Source organism: Mirounga angustirostris, unplaced genomic scaffold (assembly GCF_029215605.1).
Source record: "Mirounga angustirostris isolate CCGP_5_RB_7025 unplaced genomic scaffold, mMirAng1.0.hap1 SCAF_1, whole genome shotgun sequence".
Lineage (NCBI taxonomy): Eukaryota > Metazoa > Chordata > Mammalia > Carnivora > Phocidae > Mirounga > Mirounga angustirostris.
Window position 1 is genome coordinate 149,706,097 of NW_026991709.1, and position 20,446 is coordinate 149,726,542.

Genomic DNA, 20,446 nt, shown 5'->3' on the forward strand with positions numbered 1-20,446 from the left:
AGAATTCTGACCCATCTTCCCATCTGCAGGAGGGGTGCTGATGGCAGTGGGCTGCATGAGGAAGGTGAATGCCAAAGTGGACATATGGTTCCCATGCACCATGGCAGAAGGTGAAGGGCCCCCAACATTTGCCCTGTCAAATTAGCAAGGAAACGGCACACATTCAAGCACATTAGTTCTTAAAAAAAAAAAAAAAAAAAAAGCGAAAGAGCACGAACACTCCTTAACCATCTTTGGACAAAGATTTTCACATTCTCTCACACCCAAAAAGTGGTCTAAATGATCGAACGAGGACTCTGGCTCAGATGGGCACCCTAAGAAGAGCCAGGGGTTAGCTGGCCCAATACTGACCCTCTGGATTCAAGAAGCACATGGGAGGGGACATTTGTCACTTTTTAGCAGTCCCGTTATGACCCCCCCACCCCCTTCTAGTGCTGGGGAATCCTCCCCTGTGTGTGTCTCAGGGCAATGGTGAGGCCGAAGTGCCTGTGATCTGCTTTCCCTGGAGTGTGGTCTCCCGGCGACAGGGACCTAACCTCAGCCAGTGAGAGGCTCCTGCCTGACTCAGAGCAAGAGGTGGAGAGAAGCCAAGCAGCGACGGTTGCATCCAGGGCACCACGCCAGGCTCTTCCTATGATCGGACTGAGCCTGGGGTCCTGGTTCCTCAGGCTTCTTGACTCCTCTCCTATCCTGTCTGGTTCTCAGCATTCCTGGTGATTCTGAGAGCCACCAGACAGCCTTTGGACCCATTCTGATTCTGCCGAAAAGGGACAGCATAGTCCCTCTTGCTCGCTCCTAAGATCTCAGCCTGGTACCCACTCCACATGGCAATGACTTATTCATCTGGGGACTTATGTGTGTGTCACATTTTCTGCTATTTGAAAATATCAAGAAAATAGATTTGCTATGTAATTCCTACAAGCTTCTCATCCAGCCTGAGAAGGTAGCTCGAGGAGGGTGGGGTGGGAGGGGTGGCTCGAAGTCACAAAGCCGATTCTCCAGATTCTTGGTTGGCCCTGGGGGGGGGGTGTTTAGCCTTAGTTGTTGGCCACTCTCCCTGAAAAGTAAGAAGGGCTGGATTGAATAAGAAGAGGAAATTCAGTATACTCTTGGCACCTGGAAAGCGGTACGGAATGCCCGCCCACCAGTCTTGCCTAGAACCCTCAGGTGTGGATCTGCATATAGCCAGGTACGCTTGGTGTGGTTGGTCTTGGACAAATGCTAACACCCGACCTGGAAAAGTACTCCCAGGGCAAACGCTTCAAGAATCTATTACATATTTCTAGTTATTCAACCAAATGCTTTGTCAAGCACTACTCAGACCATAGCATCAAAACAAAAGATCCCAAAGGTCACAGGAAAATCAGTTGATGTCCCTGTTGATGAAATTTACCACTGTGTCCACAGTAGGTGGTTACAAATTGGGTCGTTTCCTCTTCTCACATCCTGCTCCATCCCAGCTCCAAGTACACTTCCTGATCATTCCAAGGCCCTCAAAATTTGGTACCTAACCTAAAATCTTGTGAAATTTTGCTTGGTTTAAATTTGGTGGCTATCCTCCATGGAAATTTCCCCTCCAATAGATAATTGACAGAGAGCCAGACATTCAGAAGACTCACGCAGGGAAGAACGTGTTTGTTCTAAAAAAGCAAACCTTCCTACTCAGAAAAGATTTTTTTTTTCCCTGCCAGGAAAGTTGAGAACAGATTGTAGGACTTCATCTTAGCTCATGGGTTGAAAAGGCAAAGTCCCGGAAAGGAGGGAAAAGGGTACATTGTAGGATTCTGATGGCTGAGTGCTAAAGAAAAATCAGTGGAAACGAGAGCTTCTTCCAAAGAACTCTTGATCATGAAAATATCACCACAGTGCTCAAAAAGGAACAGTAATTAATGCAAGTGGTATTTTGGGGGCGTACAGATGACTCAGAAGCTGACAATGGGATGTTAAGCAATGTCTTCCTGGATCCCACAGTTCAGTGTTCTCATCGAAGGCAATGTGCCCGGGGATTTTTTTTTTTAATCTACACAAGTAATTCCACCTGTAGAAAACCTGCTAATTTACATCCACTAGCTCTGAAGTGGGAACACCGTGGTCTACCCAAACATTCCAAACCTCTCCATTGGACATGGATTGCATTCTAGAAAACTTTTTAACCGGAGCTATGACAGTGAGTGATGGATCACAGTCTCCTTCACTTCCCAGGTGAGGGTCTGAATGAGCAGTGCAATGGCCATAAGGCAGGGAGGGAAAGGCAAGAGCCGGCTCCAAACATCTGACCTGCCAGAAAGCTCACCCTCGAGGGTGAGAGATGCCAGTGCTTTTCCTTGTCATTCTGTTCGGTTTCTGTTATTAAAATTAGCGGCTGGCCAATTCCTCGGCGTGAACAGAGGAGTCAAGCTCCGCATCTGACGGTCCTTCCCCGCACTGAGCACAGGTCCTGGTGTGGCTCTAACATCCCTTTCTGCTTCACAGACCCACATTCATTCCGGACCAGCCGATGTTCTTCTCTCTTATTCACCACACACAGGAGCAGGACTGAGGTTTCGTGGTGGTCCCCAGAGACTTATTCTTTTAGGGTCTTATAAGAGTGGGCTTTGGTCTGCTCCCCATCCTAACCTTTAGATGTGTGGTGTTTCCATTGTTGATGGGAAATAAGTTAACCACCTTTTCTTTGTAGGTACATAATCTCTATGAATTTATCACATCGGTAAATTTGTCACAGCAACATGGACTCTTCCAAGAGTCCCCCGAGGGAAGGTGAATTCCAGGGAAGGGGTACAAACAGGTAGCATCACTGCCTAGGTCAGCAGCAAAACCAGTTCAAAGGCTTCCGTGTCCCCTTTCTACCTGCCTAGGATCCGAGTGTGGGTGTCAGGGATGCGCCTCCCCTCCCTACCCCTGAAAACCAGTAAAGGGCAGTAAAATCCCAAGGCCACACTTCTCCTCCAGCCGCTCCCACACCCCCACGTCCAAGCCTCCCGGCTGCTGTGCCCGCCTATGTCTCTGAGGCCTGCTTCCCAACTGCGCTTTATAGAGGACAAGGGCATAGAGAATGAAGGAAGGTCCCAGGGCTTGGAAATTTGGATGTGACCTCTTTAAAGTTATTCAAACAACTTGTTTTTAAAATTCCCAATGTTTATCCATGGAGCAATGTGATTGGGGAGGCAGATGAAGTTTCAGGGAAAGGTCTGAGAAAGATAAAAATAGTCTTGGCTTTCAGAGTGGAAATCCAAGCCCTATCAGGGTACTTCCAGACTATTTTTCCTTTGGCCGGTCATAGCAGGGAGCATTCACATAATGATGGCATGGTAAAGAACAATGCTATCACAAGAGTAGACCGCAGAAGTTCTCCACGGGGGCCTGGAAGCCAAGGCAGGCCTGGTCTTGGGTCTACCACAAAGCTGACATCTTGGCTCAGAGACCATCTTTACCCTCAAATTCCAGCAGCACGCCACCCAGATTCCCTCAACCTCCGAGGAGGGCTCTTCTAGGGGTGGCTGACTCACCATTATCTCTTCTGGGTTCCCATTGGCTATCTCCACCACCCTCAGGGCAGAGTCCACCTTGACCTTCGCGCGGGTCATAAACTGGATGACAGATGAACTGTCCTGTGGAGGAAACACAACTCAGTGATGGATTTTTTTTTTTTTTTTTTTTTTTAGTGACAATGTCTGGGCCTTCAGGTAGTGGGAAGAACTAAATTCCAAGATTCCACGTGGGCCAGACCAACATGTTATCACTGAACTAGATACCTCCCCATCCCTGGCCCCCACATAAAGCAGAGCTTTCCAGTCTCTCTCTCGAGAATTCTCTCATGCCATGGTGGATGAAGTTCTGCCAATCATCAATACATGCAAGTCTGTGCTGTGGTTTCCAAGTGGTAAGAGCCACATATTTGGATATTGATACCGACGTATTCACAAAGAGTAGAAAATAAATAAAGCTGTTTAATTGTGTACAACAAATCCAAGCCTGGCATTCCGTAGAAGGCATCTGATTTCTATTTCTCAAGCATCTTCCTGCTCTGACCACAACCCTCAAACCCTTCACATGAGTTACTTTTAACTCTTTCTCGACCCTTAAATGAGGCTGCCTGGCGGTCAACCCCGCTAATGTGGAGAGAGGGGACCGGATGGAGGGGTGAGAAAGGGAAACATCTGGCTTAGAGGTGATGGCCCGAAGAGCAAGGAGCCTGGGGTGGGCATGGGCTCATCTAAGACTCAGGAAGAGCCCACCGGCCAGAGGCATTTGCCAGCCTTGGTGGGGGCTCAGATCCAGATAATGAGAAAATGGCTCCCAGGCAGGGACGGAGGAGGAATTTGGAAAAAGACAGGGCAAAACTATGGCTCAGGGAAGGGTCAGAAGCTTGAGCCCGTGGTCCAGACGGTGCTGCACTGACCCCAGATGGAGGAGCAACCTGGCTTCTGGCGGGGACACTGGAGCACTGGGCAGCCCACCTGTGGGGGCGGCTGGGGCTCTGCCGACAAGGTGTCGCCTGGCACACCCAGCCACATCTCCTCAGCCAGCCTGCCACACAGGAGGTGCACATCACAAGCCAGCTGTGCCCCAGTGACTAATGGAAGTGGTATTTGGGGGCGTACCCTCTCCTAGAAAACAGTTCTGAGGGAGCCCTCTGCCCCTCTCTGCCGGAGAAACCACAAAGGCCCTCCTGGGAGGACACACGGGGATGCCACTTTGTGTACTTTACCTGGGAGCTATGCACTGATTATTGCTCTCTTTTAAAACAGCAACAAACCCAATTTTGAATGCTTCAGGGAAGCTTGTCGCTCAAATGGACTGAGCCAGTGAGCTCTCATTAAGCACTAAATGTGTAGGCAAATAAGCTTTTACCAATTTAATGGTTTTGCAGATTTGTGGTTTTATGTGTCAGGATATACTGTGTTGGCAATCTTGGATCGTTGTCATCTTGGATGTCCCTACAACAATAGCAATGACGACGACGGTAACCGGCAGAGCTAAAGGCCAAGCAGATGAGGGGCCTGCCGTGCGACAGGCCCCCGGCAGCTGCCGAAGAACACTTTCAGAGAAATCGGAATCCTCTGCTAATTTACAAAGTCAGACCCTACATTTCAAATGAAAACTTGTTAAGATCAAAACAATAAGACCTCAAATTCCCTGGTCTGGGGCCGGACCTTGAGGTCAAAGGAAATAAACACAACTGCAGGCCCAGGCAAACCACAAGGCTGGAGCAGCTCCATATCCTTAGGGAGACCAGAGGGCTCCGGGAGCCAGCTAGTGCTCACTCCCCTAGGGAGGTCGTGGCTGGCTCCGGGGGACTGACATTCCGCATTTCAAGCCCTGGGAGCAGCTGGGGCCCCATCTGGTTCCAGGTCGGCCTCATTTTAGGCTTTCCTCTGCACCTGGAATTTCTGGTTTCTGCAGAAAGGGCACTTTCAGGGAGAATGAGCCTCTAACACCTACAGAGGACACCCCACAGCTGTCTCTTGGGGTGCAGACTGGGCTGGATGGCCCTTGGGAACAGTAGGCAGGGGGACACGGCCCTTGGCAAAGGGTCACCACGGAGCACTGGGAGAGAGGGAAGCCAAGGAGCAGGCCGCAGCGCTGTGTGCAAGAAAGGCCTTAGGCCTTGCGGTTAAATTAAGGACAGATGACTGAAGTGCAAGCAGCCTACACCTGGGTTAAGGGTGCAAGAGGAATCAGTGGCTTCCTGCCCTCGGCGCCATAATCAGGGCTCTAGTGACAGTGATGAGTGTGGCGTGGGGAATAAAACTGTCACCAGGGCCATCTGTCAAGAAGATGAATAGGACAGGTAGGATTACGGGATCCTGGGGACCCATGCCGGGAAGGCACTTCCTGTGATGCGGGCCTTCCAGACCCCCTTCCTGGAATCCCAGGACGGCCACTGGGGCTCTGGCTCCTCTCTGCCTGCTCCTTTCCCAATGCTGTCCTTTTTTAAGGGAGAAGCACAACAGGGAGTCACTGCTGTGAGAGCACAACGCACCCCAAACTGATCTCCCTGCAAAGGAAGCCAGACAGAACGGAACTGCGCACAGCTCTGCCTGGGTGTGGGGGGGCTGCGCCAGCTACAGATGGAAAGTGGGCCGAACATCTTGCATCCCCCGTGCCTGGGACTTCTCAGGTCAGCATGCTACTGCCACACCTAATTTAAAAACTGACATTGGAATGACTTTTCTAAAGATATTCATTCAGGTTTATACTGAACACATTTAGTTCTTCCAGAGGAAAATAAATAGAATCTCTGCGGCTAACAGGCATATTTTATTTTATCTTCACAAGTGATTATTTTTAAAGCATCTTGTTGGACGTGGCCTTTCATACTCAGCAGCTCTTATGTTAAAATAAATCAGGGAATTTGCCTGACATTTTTTTAAGAACCACTAATTCACTGACTGAGATATTTTTAAATGAGCCACTTTTGACATGATAAACTCATGATAGCAAAGTCACCTGGAATTCAAAAGTTGGACTTCTCTGAAATAAGGTGTTGTCCAAACAAAGGACTGGCAAACTACCACCCAGGGGTCAAATCTGGCCCTTTGCCTGTTTTTGTAAATAAAGTTTTATTGGAACACAGCCCACGTGAAACACGCCCACTCATTTGCGGATCGTCTATGGCTGCTTTCACAATGCAACGGCAAAGCTGAGCTGTGGCAAGAGACTGTAAAGGACTGTAAGGACTGAAATATTTACTACTGGCCTTTTATAGAAAAGGTCTATCAGCCACTGATCTAGAACGGGGTCCTGAGAGCAGCAGTATGGGCATCAGCGCATCAGGGCATCACGTGGGGGCTTGTCAGAAACACAGAATCTCAAACTTCACCCCCAGGAATTTGCATTTTAACAAGGTCTCCAGGTGATTCTGATGCAAGCTAAAGTCCGAAAAACTTAAATGTGCAAACAAAACACCTGGGGAGCTTATTAAAATGAAGATGCTGATTCAGTAAGTCTGGGTCATAGAGCCCAAGAGCCTGCGTTTCTTTTTTTTTTTAATTCTGCATTTCTAATAAGTTCCCAGGTGATACGGATACTGCTGGTCCTCAGAGCACACTTGGAATAGCAAGGGTCTGGTATCCCCCACCCCCAGCATCCTCTAGCAGCAAATTACCAATGGCAATTACCAGAAAAGTTTTAAAAGGGGCAGGCAGAGTTCTGAGAAAACCCACTCCAATGCTTTTAAATGAATCCAAAGAGTGCAGTTCCCCAGGTATTACCTTCTTCAATATTTCTGTGTTCAGCAGCATGTAAATGTCTATAGTACGACTTTCTTCTTTAGCAAGCGCACTAAGGTTACAGTGCATTGTTAGGCAAGAAATTCCTAGTTTTTCACAGTCCTGAAAAGAAAAATAAGAGAACTGTCAAATGGTATTAAAAACAAAGACAAACGCACAGCAGTTTATGGAGCAGAGGGCTCCATGAGGTTCTATTCTGGTCACTAAGACAATCCCAGGCCGAGGAATTCCATAAGAAGGTGCAATCATTCCTTCTTGCCACCAGAGGGCAATAGAGGGATTTCCTGCCCAGCAGGCACCAGAACATACTTTTGTCAAGCAAATGGAAAAAGCCATCCACTGGTTTACCCTACCAAAAAATTGGATTTCACAAGGAGAAATAATTGTTTTTCAAAAACAAACACATTTACATATTCCAAAAGCATTTTTCTTACGAGTTCTGGACAAAGATGTGTTTCCTACATTATGTAATTTTTGTCTGTATGGTGGTAAACATACTTTCGTGCTCTTTTTTTTTTTTTTAAAGATTTTATTTATTTATTTGAGAGAGAGAGAGAATGAGAGACAGAGAGCATGAGAGGGAGGAGGGTCAGAGGGAGAAGCAGACTCCCCGCCAAGCAGGGAGCCCGATGCGGGACTCGATCCCGGGACTCCAGGATCATGACCTGAGCCGAAGGCAGTCGCTTAACCAACTGAGCCACCCAGGCGCCCACTTGCGTGCTCTTTTCAGGTAGAACAAATAAGAGGGCTGAGAAGTCATAGGATTGATGAAAACATATGAGTAAAGAAAAGCACAGGTTTGACCAAGAAAATATGTGAGTCACCCACAGAAACCTAAATTCCAAATTAAAGTTATAAAAGAGGAATTCTTCCAAAAGATGTTTGGGAGGGTTTCAAGGGTGGGGTAAGACTGTCAGTCATATGCAGAGTTGTGTCTGTCCAACCACTAGATATCAATGCACCTAACAATTCTAAGGGCTTTTAAAAATAGTTGTATCATCAGCACTAGGTAAGTAGTAAGTAAAAACAAAACAAAAGTAAAAACAAAACAAAAACACAAAAAACAAAACCAAAAAAACACCCCCATATTCCCAAGTGGCAAACAGCCCTACTTTCTCTTTCAGGAAAAAAAGAGAAAAAAAATGTGAGGGAGATGTGCCCAGCCTGAAATAAGGAGCTAGAGAGATGTAACCAAATATATGGGGGAAAGGAGGCTTCGGCAAAGCACACAATTCCATCTTCAATACCCTCACTTTTAAAACAATGGAGGTATAACTTACACATAATAGACAGAATTAAATCTTAAGGGTCCATCTTGATGTATTTTACATGTTTATACCCAGATCAAGATATAGAACATTTCCGGTACTTAAGCAGGTTCCCTCATGCCCCCACCCCTTTTGATATTCCTTCAAGAGTAACTACCATCCTGCCCTCCAATACCACTGCTAGTCTTGTTATTTCTGAACTTCATGTAAGTGAAATATTATGTGTGCTTTGGCTCCAGCTTCTTTCAGGCCTTATTATGTCTGTGAGGTTCACTCATGTTGCTATGTGTGGTAGAATTGTTCGTTACTCTGTAATATTCCCGCGTGTGGCTACACCACAATTGTCTACCCATTCTCCTGTTGTTGGGGATCTGGACTGTTCCCAGCTTTTAGTTATAAGATTACCATACACATTCTTATCCATGTCTTTTGGAGGACATAAATACTCATTTCTCTTGGGGATATACCTGGGAATGGAAGTGCTGGATCACAGGGTACAGAGATGTTTAGTTTCAGTGGATCCTGCCCAAGAGTTTTCCACAGTGCTTATAGAAGAACCATCACTCTTGATTAGACTCATACTAGTTGGAGAAATGTTTTACTTTGTGCTTGGTGGGTTGCGAAGGTTTTCCCTTTGCCAGGCAATGGAATTTGGAATGTAAATTTAACACTTTGATTGAAACCTCAGGCTGAAAAATAGGAGTTGACCACAGTCCTTGTGACTTTATACGCCAATTGATTAAAACCAGATTTGGGAGTTAATAAATGCCAAATAGAAAACTGGCCTCTCATCTCAGACTTGCGTTCCTAGTGAGGACCACCCATGTTAACCCAACTAGTAAGCAAATCCTTACCAAGACTTTTCTTCCCGACTTTGTGAAAAAGGCAAATATTGTATGGAAGATATTTTCTTGCTCTTGAGGGATGATGCAGGGGGTTGGGTTTTTCTGGAAAGAACAGTTTCCCTTCTCTTGGCTCACCTGAAAGTGAAAAGAAATCTGTCAGAGCGGTCTGTCCCAAGAATGAATCCTGAGCCTGGAATCCCTTGTTGCAGGGGTGATAACAAAGTCTGCACTTTCCCCTTGTCCATTCTCCAGTGGACAATATGGCTGCAAAGCTGAAGGGCAGAGTAATAGCCTCAACCATGCCAAACAATCCTAAGTCCTTAAATAATTGAGATGAGATGGTACACAACATGCAATTGAGATGTGACTAGGAGACAGTAAGACTTAAGGAACAAAACAAACCCTACACTTCACGGTTTCCAAAGCACATTTATAAACCTCCTCGTAGCTACTCTCTGAGGTGAGCTTTCATGCTCTTTGTCTGGATGAGGAAACGGAGACTCAGGTTAAGTCACTGGCCAACAATCACAGAGTCCAGAACCCAGGTCTTCTGAGACCAAGCCCTCACGCGCGGTCCATTGCCAGAGGATTTCCATAGAACTCCCAGGGTGCTGTAAAACCCCCCAGTCATCTCCCCAGAGAGGAGAAGAGGCATCTAGCAGGACCCCTCTGGGCCCCATTCTCTGCTCCAACTAGAGCCGCAGCTACATATAATGTCACTTAAAAAATGAGCATTCTGGGCGCCTGGGTGGCTCAGTCGGTTAAGCGACTGCCTTCAGCTCAGGTCATGATCCTGGGGTCCTGGGATCGAGTCCCGCATCGGGCTCCCTGCTCTGCGGGGAGCCTGCTTCTCCCTCTCCCACTCCCCCTGCTTGTGTTCCTGCTCTCGCTGTGTCTCTCTCTGTCAAAAAAAAAAAAAAAAAAAAATCTTAAAAAAAAAAAATGAGCATTCTCCTAAAAACAACAGCAACAAAGAGAAAAGTTGGGCAGCCGCGCCACTGAGCCATATAGGGGCTTATATGCCCGTGAGCTCTTGGTGAGTTATCTGATTTTGCTTCTGATGGCAGTAGCAACCATGCTGAGCAACAGCAACAGTAAAAACAAAACATACTGAAACAACAGTTTATGGTCTCCCATGTTGGTTTCTTTGAGGGCAACACTATTTTTGAGGAAATGCTGAAAAAACCAAGACTTCTTATATACATCATCATAGCACACTGGTTGTAGCTGAGGACTAGACAGAACTGAAGGTCAAGTGGTAAAAGTCGTAATTAGTAATTCATAATTTAGGATGGTGTTTATAATCCCATTTCTAACCAGAATCATCTGTTTAAATCAAACACTCTTATTTTTAATGCCCTTGAGGGAAATATAGTGTGTTTGAATTTATTCAAGAATGTTTCAGCTTCTCATTCATGGTAGGGAGCAAAACTTAAAACTTTTATATAAAGAAACTTCTAACTTAAGCCAACAGTGCTAATCTTTTCATAATGAACTATAAAATAAGACCCCCAAATTTGCTGCATTAATCTCGATTTTTTCTTTGCTCTAATAAACACATACACCAGGATTTACTATATATGCCTAAAAACAAATAAGATGAAGGTCTCTTTCCTCAAATTATTAAAAAAGGGAGAGTTGCCTTTACCAATCTCTCATAGTTTAGGATTTATTATTCTTTAAGAATGTCTTATAATTTGGGACTGTCTCAATTACTTTATTATTTTTTTTTTTTTAAGATTTTATTTATTTGAGAGAGAGAGGGTTGAGAGAGAGATATAGAGCACAAGCAGGGTGAGCAGGAGAGGGGGAAGCAGACTCCCTGCTGAGGAGGGAGTCTGATGCAGGGCTCTACCCCAGGACCCTGGGATCACGACCTGAGCCGAAGGCAGACGCTTAACTGACTGAGCCACCCAGGCGCCCCTCAATTACTTTATTTGAACCACAAAATCTGGGAAGACACATCAGCCTGAAACGGTCTCAATCAATATTGGTTTTGGCCGCTTTTAGAGGTTACGAGAGGGAATTAATGGGAAGGAGGAAATGAGATTTAACACAGATTTGGGGATTATTCCTCGGGTGCAAGTGTGTCAAACTGTGCTAAATATTTTAAAGCTCATTTTAGAAAGCAAAACACACGTTGCTTATGTAGTGAGGATTATGCATAATCACAAGACAAATGAGAAAGACTGTTGCAATGTTATGCAAACGAGCACTTGTGTTTTGCCATAAAATTTCAGCAAGAAGCTTGAATTCAAAATATACTGCATTTCAAATTAATTAGACAAATTTGAGATGATATGCTCTGGAAAACGACTAAAAAGTAGCTTCGTTGTGATAGACGCTGATCTCGAAGGAGATACATTTGCATAAAATAATTTCAGGAGACGTGTGAATGGAAAGAGTAATATAAAATTAATATATTATTCTTATACAATTTTAAGTATGCAACTGCATGGTTAGGTTAAATATTATAAGTAGATATTATTTCATTCCGTTTCTAACTTCTTTTATTGAGGTAAAATTTACATTCACAAATATGCACAGATCTTAAGGGTATAGTCTGATGAAATCTGACAAATGAAATCACCCACATCACCACCACCCCAATGAAGGTACAGAATCTGTCACTCACTCCAGAAAGTTCCCTCTGGCCTCTTTCCAGTCCATTCCCATCCCCTACCTTCAAGGCATCCACACTTCTCACTCTTACTAAGTCGGCCAAAAAAGCATTAAATGTACCTCATCAGGGAAGTGGGGATTATGTTATTTGGGGGTTACCCTCCATTTAGGCACATAGGGCACATTGTGGATAGAAAACATTTCGTTCATCAAGCATTTGAGAACTTGAATGTGTTGTCCTCATGTTCTTAATTCCAATCATTTTTCGCTCTGAAGCATCCTCCACTTTCCCTCTTTGTCTTCTGAGGTGGACATTTGCTGAAAGGCTACTGGAAAAATGGTCCTTCTGCAGGCCTGGGGTGTGCACATTCCTCTGTTGAGATGACTGGGCCTGACCACACAAACACATTGGTCTGGGTTTAGAGAAACAGAATCTCTGAGTCTTGCAGGATGCATTCGTCCTTAATTAAAATCAGGGATGGGGGCAGAGTTCCTCCTGGCTCTGCAAATTGGTGCTTCAGGTCTCCAGGCTGGGAGAGCAAGTGTGGGAATGGAGCCCCAACTCAGCCAGTTTTGCTAACTTGGGGTGCGAGGATCCTGGCACTGTGAAGACCCCCACACAGACTGGCAGGAAGCTGGGAATGGCAGGGCAAGGGGGTGAGCAGCGGCTGAAGCCTCAGTGCGTGCCAGGCAGGGGCAGACACATGGCTCAGAGCTTCCCTCTCCTCTTTCCCCTGGAGTCTCGGGGGCCAGTGAACAGGGTGCCGACCGTGATGTGATGTGATCCCATGTGACATTTGATCTGCCCCAGTGGAATCTGGAGAAGGGAAGTGGAGACTGACTCTGTGGTGAATGAAAATCTCAGCCAGTTGTGCTCCCGACTGTGGTTACACGGGCATCACATCAATCGGGGGGGAAACATTTTTCTGTGAGGTTCAGGGTGGTCCTCTTTCAAGGGGAGATTGAAGGTTGCCTGGTGTTGCATGAGTCTGATTCCGACCCACTAATCCTGCTGCAGACACTCCCTCAGCTAGAATTGAGCAGCTCAGACCCTGGCCAGGTCGTGGAAGGGAAGGAGTTTTCTATGTTGGATAGATACGTATGCGACAGTCACAGTAACACCCAACATGTGCGCGGCCCTTACTGTATGCAGGTTCTGAGTGCTTTACACATACTAGCTCATGCAGCCCTTGCCCCCTGGAGGTGAGTGCTGTTACTATCCCCATTTTACAGATGGAGAAACGGAGGGGCAAGGGGAGACCAGATGACTACCTGAGGTCCCCCAGTTAGCAGGCCATCCAGCTCCAGAGTTGGTGCTTATAACCATTTTCCTGTCTTTCAGGTATAGAGGCTGAGGATGGGGCTGGGGCGGGAGTCACGGACTGGCAGAGGTGGAGGGAAACCAGACCTTCTTGTTCCCACCTAGGCCAAAAGGAAGGGAGCACTAACCTAGAAGCCTAGGAAGCCCAGAATCCTCCATCCTGGCCCATTTCTGCCACTGTGGCCAGAAAAACAACTCCTGGCCAGAGCATGGGAGATAAAAGTATCTGCTGGCTGGGGGGCCAGGCTCCTCCAGGCTGTCTTGGGTTGGAAGGGGGACAGAGCATCCTGGAATGTGGTTTCTGGGAGGCAGCCTGCAGATCACGCAGTTCCTTGGCCTCAGCTGACAGATAAAGAACCAGAGCCCCCGAGTTCCAGGACCCGTCCAAGGTCACGTGACTGCCTGTTGGCAGCAAGAAGCATGCGGTGAGGGAATCCCGTGGCACAGGTGGTCTTGATGAGCCCTCGACAGTCCAGGAGCCAGCCCCAGCTCTGCCTCCTGAGAGCTGTGCCAGCTTGGGTCTCCAGGGCCTCAGCTGCCTCGTGTAAAATGAGGATGGTGGCCTAGATGGCCACTAAGGTGGTCCTCACCTGCTAATTCCTACTTCGAGGACTATCTGTGCATTTTGTAAGAGCACGGGGCCGCCCAATCTCACATTACGTAGCTAAGCAATTGTCGATCAGCCCCTGCTTGGTTCTAATCACCTTCTTTGCCTAAAATCAAGGGGGAAGTACTGTTTTCTTCTCCCATTGCAGACAATCCAAACACCATAGTGCTCATGTCCAACAGCTTCATTTCTGTGGCTGGCCAAGGGCTCTGTGGCCATTGACCCCTGCTCATCTCTACCCACTCACTTCTCATCAATTTTCCAGACCATCTGAGTCCAAATGCTTCCCATGACATGGCTGCTTATCTTCCAGGACCTCCGGGAGCTGGAAGAGGTCCATGTCTATTGGAATGTGAATAAAAGGACTTCACCAGATACACACACAAAGGACAAGAGGATGCAGGACACAGTGTCAAGGCTGGATTCTGCAAAGGCAGCTATTGAGGGTTTTCTGCTGGCTTTTGGTCTCCCCCACTCCCCTTGTCCTGACCCCAAAGAAAACATTGTGCAAGTCGGAAAGGGAGAGATGGTAGTGATTTGGGAAACTGTCAGGAGCCCAAGAAGATGTGGACACCACTTGGTGGCAGGGTCCAGGTCAGCCTCGGTCAGGAGGGTTCACGGTCAGAAGCCACCAAGGTGCTAGGCCTATCCGAGGACAAAGTGCTCAGTACACTCTAGGTGGCCTGGCAAAATTTCACTTCATAAAATACTGGGTTCAAAGTATGAATCAGGGCGATTCCACGGGTATGAAGCCACGAAAGAGAATCTACCTTTTGCATGTTATAAGTCAAAGGAACATCTAGAGCTTTAACTAAAGACTTTCTGGGTTGTGGTAGTCTGGTAAAGGGGCTGGAGGAAAACAAAGCATTTCCATGTTGTGGTCTGGTGATAGGGGCCTGCATAAGGTATTTCAGAGTTGTTTGCTGACCTTCCCTGAGGTCCCAGAACAGAGTAGCCCTAATGCAGTCTTTGTCCCTGGGCCTGAAGACTGGAGGGACTGAGAAGTCCTTCGATCTGTTTTCTGGGTCTCATTCCCCAAGTGTATCACCCTGGAAACCAATTCCAACTGCTTAAGGCCCCATCCCTGTACAGAGATCAGATATAAACAGGAATAATACTAGCTAACATTGGTACCAACCTAAGAGCTATGGCATGCACTGAATCTTTACAGTACCCATGCATAGAGAATACACATAAATCAGTAAGGTGACCATACTATTTATTGTCCAAACCAGGACATTTTTGAGAGTGAAGTGGGGGAGTCAACCACACAGACTAGTAAGATAGAGACCAATATCAGGGATGTGCCAGGCAAACTGGGACATCTGGTCTCCTTAATTTTTACCTGTTTTACCGATGACAAGACTGAGGCCCAGAGAGGGTAAGTAGCCAATCAGGTACCTAGATGCTTCAACTGTGGAAGGAGCACACCTCTGAAGCCCTTCCCGGACGCCCCGTTCCTGGTCCACCTTCCCTGGGCCCAGGCTGCACAGCATATGTCCCCCACACACCCGGACCCTCATCCCACTGTCCATCCGCTCACAGCCCTCAGAGCAGCGGCCATGCTACCACCATGACTCTTCTCCACAAATTTCTCCCTCCCCCAGCAGTTGGCTTGTCGTGATCTGCACTCTGGACTCAGGGGAGGTGGCGCTTCTCATGGATCCTGGAAGGTAAAGAGAACTTTCAGAGAGCAAAGTGAGAAAGGGAAGGTAATTCCAGGCAGGGAGGAACAGCATCTGCGAAAGCACAGAGGTTCGGACAGTAGACTTGATCTAGAGAGAGCCTAAGAGTTCAACATGGCTCAGGCATCAGATGAATGTTGGGTAATGGTGGTCAGAAAGGAGGCAGGAGAGGTGGGCCTGGACAAAGAGGAGGGTCTTACAGGCAAATCTTAGATTGGGGGTGGGGTGGGCAGCTACCCAGATGGCAATGAACATGTCTCAGAGTGAAGGAACCACTCTTCACCTGGAGCATGTGCTATTTCTGGTATGTGTTTAACAGGCTGAGGCACAGATGTCTCCTTTCTACCAGCATCAGCCCCATTCCGTGATCATCCTCCAGCTGGCTGGGGTCCAGGGCTGGGAAAGGTCACCGAAGTGTCCCTGGATTGATGGGCTGCCTTCAACACAGTACACAGCCAAAAGAAGAGAAATGGGGGATTCAACTAGGGGAATAAACTGACAACAAGCACCCCCCCATGAACAATGCTTGGAGTCTTCACCAATGTGGGTCTTAGGGGAAGTTTGATTTAAAAACTATGTTTGTTAAATTGACTGGATTAAAGAGGGCACAGGTTCATTTTTGAATAACATGTGTTTCATGTTAACTACCATTTATCTGTTAATCACTGACTCTATGTCCTCTGTTACATCCTTGGGCCACTTTTCCATCTGGTATTCCACCCATCACAGCTGATGGCAACTGGGTCAATAGGACCTGTCCCCTGACTTGCCACCTGCTTCTCTAGATTCACATGCCCCTTGAGCTTGAAAACCCAGACAATGTTCTGAATGCCTGCTTTGCTAATTCAATTACCTACTGCCTCATCTGGGAACTGAGTATCAGAAGATAATAAGCCCCCTTCTCCCACAGGAGGCCGAACACTTACCATAGTAATTTTGGTGATATTTAAAGTTTTAAATAAAAGCAATACTCATAGGGGCGCCTGGGTGGCTCAGTCGTTAAGCATCTGCCTTCGGCTCAGGTCATGATCCCAGGGTCCTGGGATCGAGCCCCACATCGGGCTCCCTGCTCAGCGGGGAGCCTGCTTCTCTCTCTCCCACTCCCCCCCTTGTGTTGCCTCTCTCACTGCCTCTCTCTCTGTCATATAAATAAATAAAATCTTTAAAAAAAAAAACCAATACTCATAAAATGATTGAGAAATTATACCAACTGGCTAATTCGGCTGACCTAAGATGTTTACCCACAGAAAGATAAATAAAATACATATTTTCCATTCAGCAAAATATAAAACTGTGATAAAGTCTTTTCCAGTCTTACAGCGCTCCTTAGGTTATGACTTACGTTAAATCACATTGCTCTGATTCACTATTGAGTGTTTCTTGGTATTGACCAAAAAGTGGGGAAAGAGGATAATATTTTACTAATAAATCCTAAAACAAATACTTTCATGGATTACCAGTCATTTCGAGTCTTTGTAATAATCCAGACCCAGAGTAACTCAGTAAGCTGCTCTAAGGTTCCATTCCCTCCCTCTGAGTTTTCCCCTGGAACGGCACTACTTAACATAAGGGCAGAGAAACCAGTAACAATCCTGGGTACTTCCCCCTAATGGGTACGCCTAGCTTTACGTTACTACTGTATCTGAAAGGTCGAACACACAATGTTTGTGTGCATGCATCATTCCATGTAAAGGAAGGACTTCTCAGAGGCGTCCTCTGGTAGACCCTCCTGGAGCACGGGTTCTTTCGCTTTGTGAAAAGGGCTCCTTGTTTATCAGTTCAGCGAGTTCTGATTTTCTGATAGTTACCTCTGTGTGTAGCTAGAGACTCCAATGTGTTCATACAAACAAAAGGCAATACACTTTGGAGCTCACAACGATACGAGGTAAATTAATAGGAGGCTCTCTGGCTTTGGCCAGTCCTCCCCACCTCGATCCTCAAATGAAGAGCATGCTCGGTTTCTGAACTGAAAAAGGTAAATGAGAGCAGAGCAGTCGTCCATAAACAACAGCAGGCCTCCAAACCGGACAGAGTTGGGGGATGCAGCAGGAGGAGCAAGGAGTTTAAGAATGACCTGGGGTCATTTAATTTCCAGACGGGCAAAGCCAGTAACTTAAAAAAGCCTGAAAAGATTGTAACTTTCCCTTGAGATGTCGCCTCTCTTTCAAACTGAAAATTATCTTCTAAATAAAATGCTTGCTTCCTCTTCCCCCCTCCCCCATCCCTTAAGGCCACCACCACTGTGAAAGGTCAGGGTGTTACTGAGACCAAAACTGAAACAGGAAATAAAGGGGCAAAGCCTCAGAATCAATCTTCCAGAGGAAAGGGAGAGCATAATCCATTGTACAATCCTGACCTCTGTATGAGTCTGCCGTTATTGCATAAAATATTTCACTTCTTAACTATAAAAGATTTTTCCCAATGATTTTTCCCCTTCAGCAGCTCTAGGGTTTGGTGAAAACAATGGCATGCCCTCCCCACTACCCGCCCCCCTTCTCCTCTGGGTGTGGCCGGCCAGCCTGCTGGAAAGTTGAGAGAGAGAGACACACACACCCAGGCTGCCACCAGGGGACACAACACAGCCCTTGGAACTGTATCAGTTAATTTAGATTCTGGATCTAGCTTAGATCTAGCTTATGGCAAAGAACAAAGTTCCTCTCCATCTTACATTAAAGGATAAAGTAACGCACCTAGTGATTCACTGAGTTATTGTTGCATTTATGAGATGTATCACTTTATAATTATCCCTTTATCAAAAAGTAAAGGGGCGCCTGGGTGGCTCAGTTGGTTGAGCATCTGTCCGACTCTTGGTTTCAGCTAAGATCATGATCTCCGGGTCATGAGACCGAGCCCTGTGTCCAGCTCCACGCTCAGCGTGGAGTCTCCTTGAGATTCTCTCTCTCCCTCTGCCCTTTCCCCTGCTCACATGCAAGCGCTCTCTCAAGTAAATAAAAGTAAAGAACAATTGTTTTCTGATTGCTGTCTCACGTGTAGCCATCTGTCTAACCTCCTGCACAACTTTCTGAGAGTACATACTTCAGAGCAGTTAAAAGAGTAACCTTAGGTCTAAAGTTTCAAGATTTCACGAGAGGTCTAAAGTATGCTGTCGCGCCTCAGTTTGGGTCATTAAGGAGAAGTGAATGAAGCTGCGCTCCTGGACAGCTGGGGAGAGAACAACTTCTCAGCATCTAACAAGGTCGAGAAAGTTCCTTTTGGTCAGAAGAAACATGGTGTGTATGTCAGAGAGAGGAGTTTTCCTGTTTTTGTGCTTCTGAAGCATCCACAATGAGTCCTGGGCAGGTTAAATGAGAACCACGTGTTTCTGGGCAAGGAGTGATGAGCTCTGTTTATCCTCAGTGAGATTTCCTGTTAGCAACTTCAGTAACAACCCCTCACCCAGCAACAACTGGGCTCTGTGTCATGTTGCTTTTAAGGAATGAAGGGAAGTAAACGGCATTATCACTGACTTTTAAGGCTTATCCATGTCGGGGACCAGAACCTTGCACCGAAGCATGGGCATTCCAACTGGCCCACATGCGGGTGACGAAGCGTTAATGCTTCCAGATGTCACAGCGGCCGTGAGCACAGGACCCTGGGCTCCTTGATAAGCTGGCGCCCTCAGTCAGCAGGGAGATGTCACTGCTGGCTTGATTCATGCACTCTGTCCACACGGGTTAGAGGGCAGCCTCTGGACCACACTGTGCATGGACAGCCCAGGCTGAACCTTATCCCCACCTTCCAGAGGGTGTGTGTTGAATGTTAAGCTGTGCAAAGAAACACACACTTTCTCCCTCTAGCCAAAACTAAAATTGACCCAAGAGCCCAGGAACGTAACTCTCTCTCCAAAATTCAATCAGCCATCTCCCCACTTTTAAGTGCTTGGCTTCTGTTGAGAAAAAAAAAAAAAAAAAAACCAAAAAACTGAAGCCAACCTAATCCTGACTCATTTCAGGAACTTGACTATTCAGCTCACATTCAGACATATGCAGAAGGAAGAAAAAGAAAAAAAAAATGGTTTGAGGCCATTGCTGAGATCAGTGGACTTGATTCTGTGTGTGTGTGTGTGTGTGTGTGTTTGTGAGGAAGAAGAATGTTTTCATGAAGTCTCTGACCAAAATTTGTGGAGTTCAAGTTTGCTCTTAGAAGCCTTCATTTCTCTTACGTGATTCAGCCCCTTCTTTCAAAGTTTTACCTTTTTACTTATTCCCACATTAAATTAAGGCAACATCTGCTGTGGGTTAAGGGAAGTTGCCAAAACATCTAGACATGGGATTTCAACTCAATGCAAATCTCCTGAGTCCCTAAAAGACATATGAGGTGCTCAATAGATGTGCTGCAGGGTGTGCAGGTGTTTAAGGACACACACCCTACACTAAGGCAGAAAGAAATACTTGAGTTGATTTCAATAGCATGGGCGTGGCCAATTCTTTCATTTATCTGAGCACATACTATGGTCGGGGCACCATAGCTGGGGAGACACAGGAAACAAGGCAGCCATGACTTTCCTGTCATGGTGTTCTCAATCTTGTGGAAGAAGACATACAATGAAAAATAGTAATTTCAGACAGTGGCAAGTGCTATGAAGAAAATAACACAGAGAAATGGGATTGAGTTGATGGAGGTTTGCAACATTAGCTCAGGTGGTCAGGGAAGACCTCAGTGAAAAGATGAACTTGGGGCTCAGACCCACACTATGAGAAGGAGCTGGCCATGCAAAGATCTGGGGGAAGGGTGCTCTCAGAAGAGGCAGGTGCAAAGGGCCTGAGGCAGGACTACCCAGGAAGGTATCTGAGAGGGCATGATGGAAGAGAGGATGTGTGAGAATTAGGTCTTGAGGAATGAGTGGGCTTTCCATAGCCAGAGGGA

General features: G+C 46.6%; 1 protein-coding gene across 3 annotated transcripts in view; it reads right to left on the minus strand.

The window, feature by feature from the left end:
• ITGA9 (integrin subunit alpha 9) overlaps positions 1-20,446 on the minus strand; it is a 344,586-nt gene that overhangs the window by 33,742 nt on the left and 290,398 nt on the right. For 2 of the 3 annotated variants that reach the window (XM_045904051.3, XM_045904049.3), the window contains 3 exons: positions 9,355-9,480; positions 7,215-7,334; positions 3,507-3,608 (listed from right to left, as the gene is read on the minus strand). In XM_045904051.3, the coding sequence (XP_045760007.1) occupies positions 3,507-3,608; positions 7,215-7,334; positions 9,355-9,480 (348 nt within the window). Of the gene's footprint in view, positions 1-3,506; positions 3,609-7,214; positions 7,335-9,354; positions 9,481-14,700; positions 15,562-20,446 lie in introns of those variants that run through there. The other variant, XM_054504511.2, reaches the window with a different exon arrangement.